Raw genomic sequence first — 20697 nt, forward strand, 5'->3', positions numbered from 1 at the left:
TCTGTAGATAAAGGAAATATATATAATATTTATATAATATTGTAATAACATCTGTATTAAGGAGACGTCTAGACTTTGAAAACTGTGTGAGTAGCTGTTGATGTTTTAATAATGAAGCTCATATTGTTTGAGAGCGAGATTTCCCAGTCAATGCTTAAGGGAAGGGCTAAAGAATGTTGTGCTTATGATTGGCTGTCAGGTCAAGCTACTACCACGTGGTAGCAAAAGTAGACCAATGGGAGCTCTCGGGGCGTGGTCAGGGAAGCATCGTTACCATCGAGCCATTATGCTAGCTGAAGTCCTGTGTAACTAGCTTTGCTAATACATGCAATGACAACTTTGGTTATTTTCTCTGGCTTCGGTGATGATTTTCATTGACACTGGGATCTAGAATGGATAGAACAACTTGTGTGTGAAGGCCATTTTTTTCTTTACAAAGAGGACCCGACAGGACAGCTGTCTCGGTTAACTGGCTGGCAAGCTAGCGCGGCTAACTGTTTCATGCTCACACTGCCTTCCATCACAACCAGCCGAGACACACCAAGCGAAGTCCACAAGTCGGGTTTTCGACGCTGGACATTTCTAACGTTACCACAATCATGGAGAAGGTACGTATTACACAGACGCAAGACAGGTAATGTTAGCCCAAGCTGTAGCACCGTTCTCATAGGGCATATGTTAATACCGAGCTAGCTAGCTAACATTATTGGTAACAGATAGCTGCTAGCCACACCTGCTTCTCCTGTTGGCATTCATTCGCCAAGGCCGAGCCGGCATCGTTGTGTGCTTTAAGCTGCTCAGCTCTGACATGCTAATTTGAAACCACTTGCTGCACCCTCTTCCTTACAGTATCTGATATCATCGCCTACAGTACGGAGGTTACTGGGGACGGTACAGGCCCGTCAGCGTGAATGGGTTGCTAAGATGAGGGAACGCCCAGCACTGACTCATTGATTGTTATCCTGCATCTGTAGCGCTAGTAATTTGCATTAGTGTTTTTCGCCAGCCGCCAACATCTGTATTAGATAACTCTTGACACCTACACTGATGCCAACCGATCATTTGCATTTCTGCTATGAAATGCCACAGGTGAATAAGTCTGTGTGGTTGAAGTACATTCTTTAAGGTGGGCAGATAGAATGGGAGACTTGCGGTCTGAAGGATCAAATTGTAAGCAAGATGAAAGAAAACAAACTTCACTTAATCAAAGCTATTTATCATTTCACCCCTCTTCCCACAGGCTGATTTCTTAAAAGGACTTCCTGTCTACAATAAGACCAACTTCAGCAGGTTTCATGCAGACTCTGTTTGTAAAGCATCTGTAAGTAGCCCTTGATAGTATTTATGTCCTCAGTCTGTAAATATCACTCCTTATGGATATCTGTGTTTGGATTATATGTCTGATAAATATTTGCTGCTACAGAAGAATTGCTGGAAATTGTGCATGAGAGGACAGGACTGCAACAATAATTGTAACCTCTCTCTGTCCTGTTCTACAGAATCGGAGGCCCTCAGTGTACCTTCCAACACGTGAATACCCCTCTGAGCAGAGTAAGTCCCAAACCCACAGCCCAGAGCTCAAGGGCAGAGCTGTGGCAAAAGTTAAAACTATAAATCAGTAAGGCACTATTAATTTAAGATGCAGGTTATTGTATGAAAAGCAAGTTAAATAAGGCCAATAATAATGCTCTTAATTGATTGGCTTCATGCATGATTTGTCTGTAATATGCTGACTGTGTTTGCTTTACAGTCATAGTAACAGAGAAAACAAACATCCTCCTGCGTTACCTCCATCAGCAGTGGGACAAAAAGGTGAGCATGTGCAGCTACTCTGTCTTTTCTTTACTCTGACATATATTTGAAGTCTTTGGCAGCTGGATTATTATTAAAGCAAAATTGTGTGATTTTACTGACTTCAGCTGAATCCTTTGTGTCTCCTAGAATGCAGCGAAGAAAAGGGAACAGGAACAAGGTGAGGGCGACAGTCCAGCACCCCCGAGGAAGATCGCCAGGACAGACAGCCAAGAGATGAATGAGGACTCATAAGTGCGTGTGTGTGTGCGTGTGAGAGTGAGAGACAATGTGTATGTATGTTGGCCTATACAGGGTATAGCCAGTACAAACTAAAGACTTCAGGCCATTCTGGACTATTGCAGGATGTGTTTTGTGGAATGAAATAAAGAGTCACTTATAAAGAGTTGGGGAAATTCCCATCAACAAAGCAGCCATTTATGGAGTAAAGAATGTGTACATGAAAAAGTCCCTGTTAGTCTCCAAACAGAGCAGTTTGTCGCAGCGGGAACTTTACACTGGTGTTTCTTTTATTTATGTTGGCTATCCCCTGTGGTGGTTGTATGTGTCTGAACGTATGCAGAGCTGTGAGTGTTGTATTGTGCTGTGTGTGAGACGTGGATGATGAGTTGAAAATGTCAGAGTAGATTTAAGATCAGAGATGGACTTGACAGATGAAGTCAGACACTATTCTTAAAAACAGTCTCAGAACTGGTCCATGACTCGTGTAGCCTTCTGTCACATGGAGAGACTGTCCTGATTTGTGCAGAGAAAACATTTTGTTACCGTTTTAATTTTATTACAACTATTATTGTTTATGTATGGCAATGAGCTTCCTGCCAGCCACAGTGCCCGCCCTCTCAGTTTCACTGCCCACTCTGCAACCACATGGGGGGTATTGTGACATTTCTCCACACTGTTCGAATCAACTGAACCAAGAATGCACTGTGAAGAACAGCACAAAGTAGAAACAACTCTTCCACAATCCCCCTTAGATGTTCGTTTTTGGCAAATATGCATATTTTTATTCTATTCTGGGCTTTGTGCTTATCGGATAAATGTTGTGTTGACGTTTCTGTAAAACATTTTTACATCTAGCACCACCATCAGGCTGATAGAGGCGAGTAAAAATAGCAATTCTCTGAGTTATAGCTGATCTTTCATCAAAGGATGTTAAAGCTAAAAAGGAGAATGTTGCGCTTAAATATGGAGCTGTCAATTGTAAATTTGGCATTTTCAGTTGCACAAGGTCACAGCACAGAAAGTTAAAAAAAATATGTGTACTTATTTCTGGAAAAGCAGAAAAGATACATTATGATGTGTAAATAATTGCCAGTACCAGAATTAGTTGATCCCATGGAGTATCTTTGTGTCTGCCTTTTTTGTTGGTTAGCAAATGACCCTGTTTTGAAAGGAAGGACAAGAGCCCCGGTTCCTGTTGAATGTTGCCTCGCCTTGCATGTTGACGGCTTGGTATTATATATAACTGGACCGGTAATAAAAGATAAGGGGTATAAGATTTGTGTGACTGATGGTATTAGTCTATCAGCCTTACAACCTGTCATCATGGTTTCAGGCGCAGAGAGGAGGCTTAGGTGAACGCAGGGGAGTTTAAAGGGTTGTTATATTTTCAGTCATAGAATGCACAATAAGCATGCACAGCCGAGTGCAGTCGCCATCCTGCCTTGTTCCTGAGCTTCAGTTTGTATTGGTGTCATATACTGTACAATACTGAATAAAGCTTTGTTTTGTTTTTTAAACGTTCTTATCACTGCCCAGCAGAGTCGCATCGAAGCCTCCTGTCCTCCCTGTTCTTTTCTCAGTCAATGCTGCAGTGTTGGTTGACAGTGTGGTCAGTCATCTTCCTACCTTCAATGTAAATACCGTCTGTTTCTGGAGCGTAAACTCATTATGCTTCTGCTCAGATAGACTGTTCTACACCCTAAGCCTTGCCCCGTCTCATAGGTGTTAAATCAGACATGTTCTTTTTAGCTTTGCCGAAATAAAACTGGATTGAAACTGGGTTTTGTTGTCATGTGGTGCTTTTAATTCATGATTTTAAAGCCCTGATTTTGACAGTGATGAAATCAAGCTGTGATGATTTAGCAGGAAAAACTTGGTCACGACACATGAAATGCATTTGAAATAGTTTTATTAACTATTTTTCAGGTCTTACAAAAATATGACAAAATAAATTAAACGAAATAAATAATCCCATTTCCCAGTATTTCTCATTAAAAGATCTTTTTTTTTTGTACAGTGGTACATTGGAAGAGCGTATGATGTTCAGTTAAGTGAGGCTTCAATGAAGATGTCTTAAATCTTAAACTGAGGTTAGGGTCAGGTTTTAATGTAGCTGTGGTGAGAATTTCACCTTCTAAAAGTCCAGAAGAAGACAATACAGTTAGTTAATACAGTCCTTTCCCACTGCTTTCACATTACACTGACGGTGCTTGTAAAGTGTGGATGAGCCCAAATCCTTCAAAGATTCGCGGTTGCTTTGATGGTGAATCACAGACGGCGGATGAGTCTCGGCTGTCTGAGCTGCTGTCCTTTATGTAAGCGTCTGCGCATGGCCCGATTCACTCCAACCAAAGCTTATTTAAAGACCTCCGTAATAACCACATGCAGAATTTGTTGCTGCTGCAGAGAGTGCAAAGATGAAAGAAGTGATGCGATGGTTAATGCTATCCATTTCTAGTATATTAAGTTGTACTGTAAGTTTTTCCCTGAATTAAAAGGAACTACAAACATGGAGGAATGACCTAAACTACACTGTGATCTCCACCTTTTTCACTGTAGCCTGCTCTGCTATGAAACTGGCTTCTCATTTTCTGTACAAACTATCAAACGATGAAAAATGGACTCTATTGCATCGTGGTGTCGCTCGTCCCTGAAATCAAAAAGCTGCAAGAATAAAGGTTTTGACGAGACTACGCTACCATCCTGATCTCTTTCATGTGTCTTTCTGAGACTGATACAAACACTACATTTTCTCCCAGCCTTGCACTCCTCGTTTTACAGTTTTCGAGAACACTGACTCCCAAATATAAAAAAGAACAGACTGTAGATTAACGGTAAAATGACACTGTGACCACACAAACTGATATCCTGTCTGTTTCCTTATTGCATTTAATGACAGTAAGATCTTTTTGTCTCTCTGTGGAAGTACGTGTTTGCGTTTTCTTGATGCGTGTGACTGAAAGCTGGACTAGACTTACTGTAAAGTTGTTACAGACATGAAAAGCAGCCCCGAAATATAAAAACCGGCTTGAATCTCAAGGTCGTAATCACCTCTTAACTAGACAGATTCTGTAAACACAAAGCGGCAGGCAGATGGATGAGAGGATTATTATTGTAGCTGTAATGCAGGGGAGATCCTCTCATGAAATATTAGGAATAAAGGAGCCAAAACAGTGAAAATTGAGGGGTCTCAAATAAAAGATGCATAGAGTCGGGTTGGGGGTAATGCAGAGGGATGGGTGGTGGAGTTTCTCTAGACTTGTAGTGTTAAAATCTCCCAAAACTCTGTTATTGCCAAAATCGTTGCCAGAAGTGTCGGTGAGGAAGTGCATAGTTGATGTTTCTGTCTCATCCTACAGCGTAGCAGCCTCTGAAACGTTTTCATTGTACCATAACACATTATTTATCTTTCAAAGGGCTCTCAAACTGCAGCCAAACACTCTAAGTTCACTGCTCCTGCTGTATTCTGATGACTACACACTGTTGTTAGGGGTTAATACTGGTGTGAGGGGTTAATAGTCTGCAGTGAATCCAAACTACTACAGAGTAGTCGAACGAGACATGTAGCTATGCAGATAAACTCTGGCACCACCTGCTGGAGACCCTGCAGAAGGGAAATACCGTTTAATGATGGGCTTGTTTACTTGGGTAAGAACATTGTTGATGCACACGAGTAACAGAAAAGAACTGGGGTTAACAGTATAATCCGACAAAAACACCGCTTTGGTTAAAAAATGATCAGCACTGCAATAAATCAATGCAGCAAAATGTCGTGTATAAAAAGATATGGAGCTCAACAGAAATGAGAGCAACTACTGTAAGAACTGAATATCCCGGAGATCCCGCGGGTGCTGAGAGCAGGTGAGTGGATAGCATGTCGTGTGTGAACAATCCAGCTTTTGCATAACGTTATCAGGCAGGCTGGTGTCTCCATGCACGGCGTAGGGGTTTAGTGCAAATGCTAACTTCTTTAACTCTACGCTCGTTTGCCAAGTCTGGTGAGAGTGTGTGGAATGGAGCGCCATCTGTGTTTACACGGCGCTCTGCGGGCTCGGATGGAGAACAGCAACGCAACAAGCTTCCATGCTCCCTTTCCTCAACAAATCATCTACTGCTTTTTTATTTTTTGCTTTTCTTGCCTCTCTTTTATTTGCTCTGTGGAAAAATACTGATAGGTGACAGCTCAGACTTACTAAGCTCCTGCTACTGTCACATGATGGGACGGAGTGTTCAAAGCTCAGACATCACCTCTGCTTTGAAAATAAAGCTGGTGATACATCGGGGATGCTGACTAAGCGAGGGTTTGTGTGACCATCAATAAGAAGAATTAAAACACTGATTGATATTGCTTTTCCTTTTTTTCCCACTTCATTATAAAAGTGAAGGGCCCCAAGAGTTCCTCACAGTTTAAAATGAGACAATATCTAATAATCACTTGTGTTGTGACAGCTAAAATCCCTCCCAGTTAGTTATTCATGTACAATCTGGTTTTCAACCATGTTTTCAAACGCTTTTCCCTCCACATCAGGCGGCCCTGTCCTCGTGTGAGGTCAACCAGATGCTTACAATTTATGACTAGAAGAAATTAAGAAACACAGCTCTCTGCTTTAAAGGCTTAAAAATATTAGAAACGCAGCTCATGCATTTCTTTATGTATTGCAGACAAGGAGGGATTTGTATGTTCGTGTGTGTGTGTGTGTAAGGGTGTGTGCGTGTGTGTGTTTTAATTTGTCATGGTAGGGGGGGCTTTTGTCTTTCTTACAAAGCCTGTTTTTTGTCTCTGCAGAAAAGCAAACCAAACAAGTCATCTCTGATCAGTTTCAAGTACCTCTACACGTATACTGTGATAACACAGAAGGTAGGTCAGGCCTTTCCTCACAGTAACCACATCACCTTTTTAGTTCAGATAACCAACGACAACTTTGTCCTCTATGGAGCTACTAGACTTTCGAGCCGGCGGGGTCCAAGTCTATCGAGTGTCCGTTCTCTGACCCCTCCCCTCCAGGCGAGGGGATCTCGTCTGGAACGCTGTTCAGGTCAGACCTGGATGCTTGTCTCTCTGAAGTAAGTGATGATGATGTTTCTGCGGATCTGGGCAGCGGGGCCCCGTTCACACACGTCCCTCCCTCTGATTTCCCAAAGTTAAACAGTTTCCCAGGGTTGAAGGCTTTGCTGGGTGACTGAGAACGCTCCTGAGAGCTGCTACCTGATGATGAAGATGACGATGACGATGCTGCTGCTGCGGCGTTAGCGGCTGTGGAGGCGGCCGCAGAAGAGGCCGCAGCACCTTCCTTCTTGTTCTCGGGTGACTTGAGGAATTTGAAGCTCAGGAAGCCGGGCAGCTTCGGCTCACTGCCGGTGGGGGACTGAGGGGAGCGGGCGCCACTCGAGGAGAACTTACTCTGCAGCGGGATGATCTGCTTCAGCTTCATCACGTTATTGTTGGCCAACAGAGAGCTGGGTCTCTTGGGTTTGTCCGACCCGCCGCCCCCTCCTCCCCCGGGCCGTGATTTACTGCCATGACTCTTGTCGTGGTGATGATCCCCGGAGGAGTCGCCCTTGCTCTCGTCCCGCTCCCTCTCCCGGCGGGCCATGTGCTCTGCCTGCCTCTGCCTCTCCTCCTCCTCCCTCTTCCTCCTCTGCAGCTGCTGGTAATGCTGCTGCGCCTGCCGCTCGTGCTTCTGCAGAGGAAGGGAAACATTCTCACATTGTGTTTACTACAATCAGCTAACCGTTACAATACTGCAGCAAACAAAGCCCTTAGTAAGAGTCCTGCTTTAGTACTGCAGATATCACTTCAACCTCATCTCTATTGTGTGTCTGAGAAGTATCATCGCTAAAGTATCACCAGAACTTCTTCTGCCTCTTGTAACTTTTTCATTAATACAAAATGTTCTCATCCGTTACCTTAAAGGCCTCCCTGCGCTGATAATCCAGTTTAGCCATCTCCTCTCTGACCCATGTAGGAATGTCAGGGATGGCCACGTGGATGACGTACTTCAGGAGGATGGCAAAGTGCTGCAGAAAGAGAGAAAAAAAAGATTAAATAAAAGTACAATCTCAATCAGATATCGTGCAATACTCTTTGCTGAGCCGTTACTAGAACTAATTCTTGCACAACATCTTGTTGGCCGTGAAATTCTCCTCCTGATAGGCCTGACTTCTTTATCAGGCCAAGACAGAGCTGCAGGCTGTTTACCTCGTTCCCGATATAGGCAGGAACAGAGTGCGCGGCACACAGAACCAGCATCCAGATATGTTACAGGTGAGAGGAGACAAAAGCGTGGCGGTTTCGTAACCCATTTCATATGACTGTTTTTGTGTTTGCATTGGCATTAATATCAGTTTGAACAGTATTGATGTGATATATTCTGCCATACAAGCCTCCAAAGCCTCTGCAGGTGGAAAAATCCACTTAGGACCTTAACACACCTGGTATCAACGTGTGGTTTATCCACATAAGTCTGGCAGTGTGTACGCACATGTGTCCTGGGCCACATAAAGCACCGCCCACTCTCTCCGTATCCACGGCAACAATCACATAGATACGGGAGATCAATCGCCTCTCATTCCCGCCTGATTTAACATTTCTCTGCTGTGTGTCTAAAATTTTTTTTTAAAATTTCTCATAGATTTACACAATGTGCACGGAAATATAGACACATCGTGTCTGTGTTTATTCAGTCACGAGACTGCACTTAAGTTCTTAATACGGGACGATCCTAAACCGACGAGAGGGAGAGACGGCGCGAGTCAGAGATATGATCCACGAGCATTTTATCACAGTTTAAAAATCAAGTGATCCACTTTTAGTGATCGGAGTTTAATAATGCAGCACAGTGAGGACACAGATCTGTGTGTGTTTCCCGTGCTCTGTACCTGGCTCAATAACGTTGCAATCTGTCCGTATTTCCGCGCACAGTTACTACAAAGTATGAACTTCTCCACATGCTGTCATATGCTGCGTAGTTCATATCCTTCACTGATAAACACTGAGCTGTTAGAGGAGCACCAGGCTTCATGATCAGCAGCTCTCGCCCTCTCTGTGCTGCGAGATCCGATCACACATCGTCACACCAATGCTAGTACTTAGAGCTGACCTCTTGTGATCCGATCACCCAGGACACATGTTAATACCAGGTGAGTAATGGGCCTTAGTTAACTTTTTTGCAGCCTGAATACCTGACACTTTTTCTGATTACGTACGATTTTGTGCTGGGTTACAGAAAAGCTAGTGCCCTGGAAATCAGTTTAAACGCTCCTCTAAGCGTTTCAGACGGACTGGCAGGATGGAGCTGCGGTACCTCGAGGATGACGATGGAGATGATGGCCATCTCAGGGCTGAGCCACGGGAAGAGACGCTGCAGCTGACCACACTGGCCAATCAGGTAACAGTTTACTATGATGGCAATCAGGCCCATGGCTTCCATCGCAGTCTATGAAGGAGGAAAGAAAAAGACTTTAACTCAATGTTTTTTAGGACTGACTCTTTGTACTTTTCTTTACACGTAACAATCAATTCAATTTAGCTTCCATCAGTTCTGTTCAGTTATTTCAGTAAATTATTGATGACTAGTAACATATAGATCGTCATCAACTGTCTCCAGTGTGTCTCACATATGGCAGCATTACTGTAATTCATTAAATAGTCCCTGCCCTAGCTTCTGTTCATGTACAACCACGGCATTAGCTTCTTGTTAACATTCACAGAGTGCGTTTCTGACCTGCCACTGGCCGATGCTCTCCACTCTCAGTCCAAAGGGCCTCTGCAGACCGGTGCAGAGCTTAAAGGCATCGCTGCGGATCTCAATGATGTTGTTGATGAGAGCGCACATGGCAGCCAGAGGGAAGGCGGAGGAGAAGAGCACCACGTAGCCAAACTGGACGAACATCTCCTGGTAGTCCTGGAAGGTGTCCTGAGAGGAGCAACATTAAACATCAGCTCAGAGGTGTACAGGTACAAGGCTACAAATAACAGAAAGATTCACTTCAGACTCATGACCCTTGTGTGGTGACATGTTACTGTGACGGCTGAGGGTTTCATGCTGCAGTGTTTCTTTAGCACATGTATGAAACCTGAGTTGCCTGTAACCTTAGCTGCCAACATATGGCTAAGCTGTTTACATACAACTATAACACTTGACAGGTATTCTCCATCTATTCTAATTAAACTGCTTCCAACTAGCAACTTCTATGGAGGAACTTTTCACCATCATTCATCATCTTGGTTTCTTAGTGTTTCTGGTATCTCGGCGGTAACTCCACAAGGTTTCCTGCAACAACTACATCAATCGGGGGAGAAACAGCACGACCGCCGGCTTTCCAAAGAACTCACATTTAACTAAAATTAGCTCACACTGGTTTTTTAATCCCATCATAATTAAATACTACAGAAAGTAGAAATTCACTATATTGCAGAGTTATACAGAAAAGCAGAATCCACGTCCTGGTCCACACATCACATGACGCATTCGTGCAAGGTTGTATGGGTTTCAATTTCGCTTGTATGCATACAAGAGGTAGTTGCAAAAATTTCCCTGGTGTTTATTTTGTCTTTTTGGCTGACCAACGGGGTCACATGGGTCTGTATGACTGACTGAGTGAGTGACGGTACTTTCAGAGCCGTAGAGAGAGAGTTGCGAGAGGCGGGATACACCCTGGACTGATCACCAGTCAGTCACAGGGCTGACACACAGAGACAGACAACCTTCACATTCACAACTATGGGCAATTTAAAGTCACAAATGAACCTGACGAGCATGTCTTTGGACTGTGGGAGGAAGCTGGAGTACCTGGAGGGAACCCACGCATGCACGAGGAGAACATGCAAACTCCACACAGAAAGGCCCACTTCGTTCGTACTGGGATTTGAACCAGGAACCTTCTAGCTGTGAGGCGACAGCGCTAACCACTGCACCAATTTTTATACTCATTTTCCAGCTGTGTGTTCCTATGTGAAGCACTTTGGGCTGCATGTTTGTATGAAAGGTGCTATACAGTATAATTAAAGTTTAATTACAAAAATTAAAAAGCAATGTACACATCCTTCTATTCTTTGTCACTACGCTACACAGTAAAAAGATCAGTCAGCTGCCTAATTGCTTTAAAGCTCAAAGACTGCGAGATGATTTTAGTTTTCCAGAAAGCTCCTCACCCCAATCACCGTCTTCCCTGAGTTAGCAGTTTCTCAATCTCTACAACAGAGGTGATTAATGAACTGCTAACATGACCAATAGACGTAATTAGTGCAAACTGCCTTTAAACCCGATTGAGTTTACAGAATAGCTTCGGTCCTTCTTACAGCGTACGACTGCATGCAGCTCTCCATCTCAGCCTGTGTGAGCGTGTTGCTCTCTCTCTCCTCCGGCGGGTCCATCCATGATTCCCTTTTCGTCTTCAGCTCAGGTCTCTCCACGCTCCTGCCTCTTCTTCTGTGTCGCAGTGACGTGCTGCTCTCAGACCCAGAAGGCAGCGGGGCAGCGCTGGCAGCAGCAGCAGCATTCATTACCTCCGCCGCACCTGTCCCTCCCCCGCCCGCCTCCTTCACATCATGGATGCCGTTATCGTCGTCGTCGTCACACAGTTCAAACACAGAGGCAGGGTCCATTCCTTTCTCCACCATCGTGGGGCTCCCCTCCTCCAGGAAACTGTTGTCAATAGGTGGTCCGCTGCAGACCGGCCTTCTGTCCACCTGAACAACAGCAACAGCTTAGAAACACTTGAACACTATCACTACTATAACTATGTACACAAAGTGTTTTTATATTTGCACAACACCTTTTGTAAGATACGATCAAAGTGCTTCAGCATAAGAACATTAACACCTAGTGAATCAATATAATCACAGCTTTTACCTTCTCTATGAAGCTGACTTTCCTCAGCTTCAAACCGCAGTCGATCAGACTCTCCTCCTCCGTCTCTCCTTCACTGAACCGCCCGCTGTCTGCCTCGTCCCTCTCACCTCCCTCCTCTTCATCAGGCACCCCGCATCCTCCGTTCAAACACTTCTTTTCCCTGAGAGAAGTCGGGGGGACAGATAGACGTCAGACAAAGTGTGTGCGTTAACCACTCCAGCTGGCATGAGTCATAACTGTGTGCAGCGCGCAGACAAAGTCAAGTGCACATAAAGAGGCTTTTAATTTGAAAATTTGTTTGTAGTGACTCATACTTTGAGTGTTGGTGTTAATGACAACTGTAAACACAGAAGTGTCACTTTTCCTTCCACCGGTCTCATAAGAAAGTGTCAGTTTCTCTTCTGTGCTGGTGGAGGATTCATTTAAACCCCTTTAATGTAAACAGCAGCTCTCCTATATGTACTGTTTATCCAGGTGTTTATTTACTGCAACAAGTGCTTCAATAATAATCTACCTTCTCTCTGACTGCCCCAGCCCCGGCCTGGTGCCCCTCAGTCCAGGTCCCGGCATGGCCTGGTCAGTGGGAGAGACTTGGGCTTTTCCAGCAGCCAGCCGGGCGTATTTTAGCAGCACGGAGAGCAGCAGGTCCCACACCGCTCGCAGTGTGAGCTCACCCAGCTTGTGGCGCTCATACAGGTAAGGCTGCAGCACCTCCTTCACGTTCTGAAGGAACTGTCGAATGATGAGCAGAGTGGCCAGCATCTGACGGGACACAGAGACACAGTCATGACAAAATTAGCTGCTACCCTGAGTGTAAATACTGCGAAGAAAAATGCAACTTAGGGTGCAAACAGATGGAAACAGTTGGATGGAGGAGAAGGAGAAAAGGACATCACAGGCTGACACAGCAGAGAGATACACCCTCATGAAACAAATGCAACTAATCAATCAAAACACTATTATGGATGCAGACATAAGCAAATCATATTAGACAGAAAACCACTGCTGGACAGATTCCTGTACATTAAAATGTTCATCGCTGTTTGGGTTGAGTCCAGAACAGCAACTACTGTTTTCTGGTTAATATGACTCACTGTGGATGAGCCCTTCAAGAGCATTAAAACCACATTTCAATAGCGTATGACGGACAGAGGCCAATGACTCATAAACATGGAAACCCAAGACCTTTCAGTACGACTCATACCTTATGAATACAAATCACTCAAAACAGGAAGTACAAACACGTTCGATTGAAGGATGATTCAGGTTTATTACGACTTGCGTTTTAACTCCAAGTAAAGTGGCTTTGTTAATTTGCTAATGAGATTTTATGTCAATTAAAAAAAATGTCATAGAAGTCATAGAAAGTTTTGCTTAAAGACCCCCTCTCCCTCCCCATCTCCATGTGGTGTTCTTCATGTGCTACAAGACATATCAGGGACAACATCAGCAGTCATCTCCATGTCTGGGCCTGTCTGCTTTTAAACTGCAGTGTACCAAGGACAGGCTGAACCACACGTTTTCAGATTGGCAGGTTTGAGACGTCACAAACCTAAGGAGCCAATCCCGTTAATGGACGGGGTGACGCTATGCGTATCATTATGTGTAACCTATGGCAACCACTTCGGCGATGAGTGAGCCAGGTGCAACCGTCATTTTTGCAAACTCACTACTAAGCTAGCTAAGTTTCAACAAGTGTTTTATTTTCAGCTGTAACTTTACGAAAGGAGAAACGTAGCGCATAGTGGGCGGGGACTATGCAGATTGGGGAGAAGGAGTTGCCTTGGGAGGATTTTTACAAGGTAATTAAACATATTTGCATAAAAAAAACATATCAGACACAATTTATTATTTCAAGCAGAGCATTTAACATGTCTTAAAACATGACTGGAGCTGGTCTTTAAACTATAAAAAAAAGAACCCAAGTTGTAATAAACCAGAATGATCCTTTAATACTGAAAATCGAGCAGCGAGTGAGTCTTCAGCCTTTTAATTTACACCCAGAGAAAATTCATACCAAGAAGTGCAGCAGCACAAAAATTACTATCTGTCTAAAAGTAACTGTTTCCAGTCAAATAATGCTGACTCATCATATACAGTAGCTTCAATCTACAGCACAAAATGCCAACACAAACATTAAATCCTGAGTTGGACTGAGTGTTCATTTCAGTCAAAGATTGGAGACCTCGGAAACAGAGAAAAGGACACACTGCTCTCCCGCTGCTACCTACAGGAACGTCGGCACAGATACGTCACAGTCAGACACAGGCAGATTCAGGCTGACAACACCAGATGGTTTAGTGTTTATGCTTGTTTCGCCAGGTTTTCTTCCCTTTGGGGCAGCGATTCATTTCACCACAGTAGTAAATTAACTGAGAAAGATCATGTCGCCTTATGCTTTTCAGTGTTACCAGCGTTGTAATGCATGACGTACTGGTTATGTGGGGGGAAACTTTGAAGTCAGGTGATGATAACAGATTATGAGAAGCTGAATGAGGAGGAACTCTGGCTGTGAGTGTGACACAAACTGACAGACAGAGTGAGAATTTGAGGAACAAGGGGTGACAGTTGTATCGGTAAAACAATTCCCACAAACAGCACGGAAAGAAAAGGCGAATGTGAAAATTCACTTTGACTCAACATCCCCCCGGCTAACAGTACGAGTACAGTTCTGCTTGTGAGGCGTCACAAGAGAAGGAAGATGGAAAGAATCGAAACAAAGACACAAATCATTTAAACAATCCGACTTAAAAAACGTGTGGTTAAAGCCACAGGTCACCAAAATAAGGGGGTGTAAGAAGCAACAAATAGTGGATTATAATTCCCATAACTTCTAACGTAACCCTTACATGAAAACAAAACAAGAAAATGACCAGGTTTGAAGCTCATCACCAGATAAAAACACAACACATTATCAAAAAGCAGGTTCGCTTGTGATCGGCGCAGAGCATGCAAGGTCAACACGGAGGTGGTCAAAAAAATCAACCTGTGACCTCAGGCCCAGACAGTGGATGCGCAGGGATCATACTTTGGACCTGAGTAAAGCCCTGAAGAACCAGGGGACAGAGACCACAAGCATCTGGATCCTGAAGAAGAGGGAGGGCAGCACATTGACCCGGACCTGCCGCTGCAGACTCTTTAACAGAAACAACACCAGCAGCATCTTCCACAGACGGACAAACAGGTGGATGATGGATGTGTGGATGGATGGTTATGTAAGCAGAGAGAGCAAAGCGTTTATGGATGGATGGATGGACGTTAGAGGCCAAATGGAAGCTAGTTTGTGATGGAGAAAGAACAAGCTGGGATTTTTCTCACCTCTTTCAGCCGCTCCATGTCTTTGAGGTAGAATCCAATGTAAAAAAGGCTGAGATAAGAATTTACAAACTGAAACTGAAAGAGAAGAAAAGGAGTTTTAAACAGCACGCTTTTACATCACACGGCTAGTTTAAATATAATATAAAGGAAAGCCACTCACTAGAACCATTTTGATGATGAGATTTTTCTCATAGGCACTCTGGAGTCTATAGTTTTCTACGGAAAAAAACATCTTTTATTAAACCCACTGAGCCTGAATGTGACTGAATGTGAGTGTAGATTTGGAGAAAAATCTGGAAGCTTGACTCTCACCCATGTCATTGAGCCAGCAGGCGATTTTCCTGTACACCTCGTCACATGCAGTCACAGTGATAGCTAGCATGATTTTGGGGATGAAGCGAGCCAGACGAGGCATTTCCTTGATCCCCATCACAAACTCCTGCAGAGACACAAAAAAGGCGTTGTATTGTTTGAAGTTGTAATCTCAAAGATCTCAGTTTCGTTGTCTTTGGCGGCACCTATGGCGATAAATGGTAATTGCGGGAGCACACTTCCCAGATTGGGACAGTGTCGCATGTGTGACGTCCACGGTTGGCTCCGGTTGTAACTCTAGCTTTTCCTCGCTGACGGTTGCTTTCCTTTTTGGACTGTTTGCCTTCAACTGAGCGTCCAATTTGTTTCTTGTTCTTTGGATTTTCCCTTATTTATGAAGTTGTATCTGTAGTCATCCATCTTTTCTTTGTTTGTTCAGCCATTAGTAGTTTACTCGCAACATTCGCAGTGACCGGAAAAGCAGCCGCTTAGCTCCGCCTACCCTCTCTGGCAGACCAACCACTGCTGGGTGATGGAAAACGCGTCACCAACTGGGCGCCACTTATGATTTTTTGTCTTTCGTCAGTGGGCCATAGGCTCAATCACCATTGTGTTACCTCATTCGGGGATAGATAGTGACTTAACAGACATTTATTTTAATGAAAATCTTCGAGATTATTACTTTAAAGCTCCTGTGAGGAACTTTTGGTTTGTGTTGATTTTGGCGCCTCCTGTGGACAAAGCCGTACCTCTTATCTCTTTGCTCATTTTGTCCTGCACATGCTTAAGAGGTGTTTTTAATAAAAAAATCTCATCCTGCTTTCTTTAACAATCATATGTATCACTCACTTTAAATTTTTGTCCTGTAAAATGTAAACAAAGGCAGCGTGCAGTTGATCGTCTGACACCTACCTTCCGCATGCAGCAAAAATAACTACATAGAAATAATCAATCTTGTCACTGATGGTCTGATTTGCTTTTGGTGGTCATATAGAGTAATCGTCTGTTTCATAACCAGCGGAAAACTCCTCACAGGAGCTTTAAATACAGATGCAAGACTATATTTGTATTTATACAAGCAGTTAAATCAGATGTTCCAGCTCACTGACCTGCAGCTCAAAGCAGATGAGCATGACCAGGAAGACAAAACAGAGACAGAGGATACAGATGGGCAGGCTGACCAGCCACCTGAACACACGCCTCCGCCACGGAGGATAGTAGAACTCCTCACATCCTGTTACGGGGCTGCAGCGCTTGACTCCCTGCCAAGAGAAAGACAGGGAGAGAAGATTATGAAAGGGCCTGAAAGAGCAGAGAAGAGGATAAAAAGATGGAAGGAGTTTTTCTCACCCTGAACTGAGGCCGTGGCTCCTCCAGGGACTCAGCAGGCGTGTCTAGTGTTCCCCACTTGTACGCCAACTCGGCCCCCCTCCTCTTCCACCGCTCCAGGAACAGAGTGGCCCACACAACATTGAACAGAGCAAACACCACGCAGCAGATGTCCCGACTCGTCTGGGACAAACGCAGACAAACACAAGTGCATTAGTCTATGATCAGGTGGTGATCCTTGGTGATTTAAGCATTTAGAGCTGCGACAGTTTCTCTCCTCACCTGATCGGATTCAGTGAGCATCCACAGCACAAAGCCGATCACAGCGGGATATAACATGGAGGTGGTGTAAAATCCCAGCCAGGCAAAATACATGGCGATCTTCACCCCGAAGTAGTCACAGATGTCATCTGTAAACACCAGTGAAAAGTAATGCCGCAGGTATGATGAGCAAAGGAAGAGATTCACACTGTCAAAAGTGCTTTCTGGTAATTTATAGTTGTTCCATAGCAGACCTAGTCAGCTGGTGGGCCAAATCCGGCCTTTGAACATGTTTGATTATGTGTTATGCCTGTATCTTGTTCTACTGACCTAAGGGCTGTTTCTCACAAACAGCCTGGACCCAAGACTTCATCAGCTGACTGAGGATCCTCTGCTCGTGGAGAGGAAACACCTGCTGGATCACACCTCGCGCGCTCAGCTCCGGGACTGCACAGAGACATAAAGCATTCGACAAATCAAGATGAGATAACAGCTATTTAATTTGTTAGAGACGGAAACACAGAAGAGAAAATCTATAAAGACAAAACTATTATTGACTACAATAAACCATCTAATCCATCACAATTTGCTTCTAATAATTTTAAAACCCAAAACAACAGAGGGACTATTTCCAGAGCGTGCAGCAAACTGCCTTCTGTTTAACAAGGAGAAATATCTCAGGGTGTCTTGACAGCATTGTTCTGATGGAGGACGTGACTCACTGATTGGCTGGCCCTCCAGGAAGTTAATATTATGAAGCACCTCCCCATGTTTGGCACGTAGATTGTCCAGCCAGTATTTAATGATGCTCTGCCTCTCCTGCAGGAAACAAGAGGAGGAGTTAGTTCAGTTAGTGCCAGTTAGTGTGTGTGTGTGTGTGTGTGTGTGTGTGTGTGTGTGTGTGTGTGTGTGTGGTGTGTGTGTGGTGCGTGTGTTTGTGTGTGTCTCGGATCCCATCAGCTATAGTCTGACGACGGTGGCGATGGCACAACGGTGACCATGCCTGGCGTGTAGCCAGCGGTTAGCGACTTACAGTCAAGACTTCCCCTTCTGCGTGCTGCATTGTTTAGTAAGAATGAAGCTTTGTCAGGTCTGTCCTCAAGAGGAGAAGAAAATACTTTTAAAATGCTAGTTTTCGAGGTCGGATCCATCATTCCTGATGCATTCGAGGAAGTCGGGAAATCTGAACGCTGAACGGCTCTCCTGACACAGCGTCAAGGGAATTTATCTCAAGTTCGATTTTAGATCTAGAACGGATTGTTAGCGGTTAGCCAGTGTTGCCAGATCTGACAGTTTCCAGCCCAATTCATAACCCTGCCATAAACATGTGTAAAACCATTACATACACAGTAGAAAACGGATCATGCAAAGCTTCATATCTGCATCAAAGAACCAAAGATAAAATGTTGTGATAAATATTCTATCGCAACCCAAAAAGAGTGCAGTTAGACAACCAAATACACAAATTGGCGTCGTGGTGGCATCTGGCGTCACGGCAAAGCCACAATAAAGTGATATACTGCCATGAAATGTGACACCAAAATCCAACCTATTTAAAAACTAAAGGATTATGGAGGAATGAAACTGCCCAAATCAAACAAAACATAAATAAATGAATATACCATTAAATGCACCAAAAATATATTTTTAAAAAATAGGGCATTATTTAGACAACGATTAATGATAAGCTGTGACTTAAACTGATATTGGTGATTTAAGAAATGTAAAAAGAAAATTTATGTCATATTGTCAATTATAATGAAGTCAAAGTAAATAGGTCCTCCTTTATTCACAGGATTGAATACAACTCATGTCAATCAAATAGGTAAACAATGAGTCAGTGGAAAACACAAGAGCTGTGTTTTTGACAGCTTGTTTGGTTCAAAATCCCACCAAATGTTGACAAAAGCAAAATTCATCTACCAGCCCAACACTATTTCCCCAGCCCAAGGTGATCTAAAGAAGCCCAATTGGACGGAACCCGCCCCGATCTGGCAACACTGCGGTTAGCATGCAGATGTCTGTTTATAGAGATTATTAAGAAGTTAAATCATCAGATGACCGCTGATAGGAGCCGGACTGTTTTTCCTGCATACGCCTGCTCATACGTGATTGGTCAATATTACTCGGACTACAAACGTAGTACAAACGGAAACAAGAACACTTGTCATCCCTAAAATCCACGTCCCTGCAAACCCTGTAAAGAGAGATCAGTGTGCGTGCCGACACCAACCTGTGACGTAAAGAAGCACAGCTCGCTCTCGATGTTCTCGTAGATGTAGTCCTCCTCACAGGAGAAGCTCCGTGCTCCTCCGCCAAATTCAGGCTTCACAGCTTTCCTCAGTCCCATCTCCTCGGCACCTCGTAACAAACTGCAGGACGACAAAGAGAGAGCTTAAACAAGAATCCACCTTCTGACAGTCTTACATGAGCATTACAAGTAACGGATAGTATCTAATTTAATAGAATTGTAAGTTCATCTGTTTTAATCTCTTCCTCTTATATTTTTTCCGACGTCGGTGCAAACTAGTCAATTTTTTATAAACTTTGACTCTACAGGGACTCTAATTTATTCATGACATTTACTTAACAAAAATATCCTCGAGTCCCAACTCACCAAATGTGAGGATTTACAGCTTTTCTCTGTTTTTAGAAGTTTGTAAATTTAATCTTTTTGGACTTTGGATTTTCTGTTTGGCAACAACAGCAAAATGAAGAATTCACTTTGTGCTTTTGGAAACTGAGATGGGCATTTCTTGGATTATAAAGTATCAGCAAAATTACAATTTGTCCAAAAATGTATTAGCAAATAAATCAATAACGAAAACTCCAACAACTTTCTCCACAACGAATCAGCTTAAGTGAAAACATTTTGCTGTGAGTAAATGACACCAGCATTTAACAGACATGTATTGTCCTTCGTTGTGTTAAAGTCAACTGAACTGATGCCTCAACCTCCTCACTCTCTCTCATCTAATTTCCCATCAACCCCTCCTCCTACCTCCTCTCTTCCCTCCCCTTTCAGTCTTCATCCTTTTATCTCCTCTCCTTTGTCTCCTCCTCTGCCCCTCCTCCTTCATCCCATCATCCCTTTCTCCTCTCCTTCTGCCCTTCCCAGCAGCTTTGTGCTACAATCGCAGTAATAATGCACCATCACGCCCTCCGTTGTGACAGCTCACCTCCCTCTTTGTGTCTCTCATGTACATGTATATATAGTTCATACACATACAAGAGCTGGAGCCTAGGAGGGCCTGCATCACCCATCCATCATCCAGCTGCAGGCACTTTTGAGGAGCAGTACAGTGAGGTACGTTCAACTCCATGATGGATTATAGCAGAAATGTGAGGTGTAAGCTTCTGTATCACCGCTGAATACTGCTTAGTGTGCAGCACCTCCACAATAAAGGTCCTTGCCTGAGAAAAGAAAGGCTGTATCTGTTTAAGCCAACTGTTTAGTAATCTGAGCCAATAACTGCAAGGCCTTCCAGGGTGTGTGCGGCTCCTGCTGCTGCCAGGAATCTTAATAAGATCCCTCCTTTTCTTATTTAATCAAAAACTTTATTGCCTTTTACACTCCCTCTGCACAAAA

At 43.8% G+C, this 20697-nt stretch overlaps 2 protein-coding genes across 2 annotated transcripts in view; one reads left to right on the plus strand and one right to left on the minus strand.

Annotated features, from left to right (window-relative positions):
- The first annotated feature begins 270 nt into the window (after positions 1-270).
- On the plus strand, positions 271-3809 carry dda1 (DET1 and DDB1 associated 1). The gene is made up of 5 exons (XM_069679942.1): positions 271-608; positions 1241-1321; positions 1500-1551; positions 1751-1812; positions 1942-3809. Exons 1-5 carry the CDS (start codon positions 600-602, stop codon positions 2044-2046), a joined length of 309 nt encoding a protein of 102 aa, XP_069536043.1. The 5' UTR covers positions 271-599; the 3' UTR covers positions 2047-3809.
- Positions 3810-3926: 117 nt separating this feature from the next.
- The window catches only part of ano8b (anoctamin 8b), a 50286-nt gene continuing 33515 nt past the window's right edge, over positions 3927-20697 (minus strand). The window contains exons 4-20 of the mRNA XM_069680355.1: positions 19342-19480; positions 17831-17927; positions 17439-17555; positions 17130-17257; positions 16869-17030; positions 16628-16780; positions 15519-15645; positions 15367-15422; positions 15207-15281; positions 14917-15051; positions 12403-12650; positions 11889-12048; positions 11336-11725; positions 9759-9950; positions 9339-9470; positions 7942-8052; positions 3927-7715 (exon numbers count right to left, since the gene is read on the minus strand). Coding sequence (XP_069536456.1) covers positions 6975-7715; positions 7942-8052; positions 9339-9470; positions 9759-9950; positions 11336-11725; positions 11889-12048; positions 12403-12650; positions 14917-15051; positions 15207-15281; positions 15367-15422; positions 15519-15645; positions 16628-16780; positions 16869-17030; positions 17130-17257; positions 17439-17555; positions 17831-17927; positions 19342-19480 — 3163 coding nt within the window. The 3' untranslated portion in view covers positions 3927-6974. The remainder of the gene's footprint in view (positions 7716-7941; positions 8053-9338; positions 9471-9758; positions 9951-11335; positions 11726-11888; positions 12049-12402; positions 12651-14916; positions 15052-15206; positions 15282-15366; positions 15423-15518; positions 15646-16627; positions 16781-16868; positions 17031-17129; positions 17258-17438; positions 17556-17830; positions 17928-19341; positions 19481-20697) is intronic.

The sequence above is a fragment of the Semicossyphus pulcher genome, unplaced genomic scaffold (assembly GCF_022749685.1).
Source record: "Semicossyphus pulcher isolate SPU_LCO1_2020_fin unplaced genomic scaffold, fSemPul1.0.p SCAF_4, whole genome shotgun sequence".
Classification (NCBI taxonomy): Eukaryota; Metazoa; Chordata; class Actinopteri; order Labriformes; family Labridae; genus Semicossyphus; species Semicossyphus pulcher.

Bases quoted from the DNA above. Each gene is read 5' to 3' on its own strand.
- dda1 (XM_069679942.1), top strand. The intron at 1,552-1,750 runs GTAAGTCCCAAA...TTTGCTTTACAG, and splicing joins TGAATACCCCTCTGAGCAGA to TCATAGTAACAGAGAAAACA. The intron at 1,813-1,941 runs GTGAGCATGTGC...TGTGTCTCCTAG, and splicing joins ATCAGCAGTGGGACAAAAAG to AATGCAGCGAAGAAAAGGGA.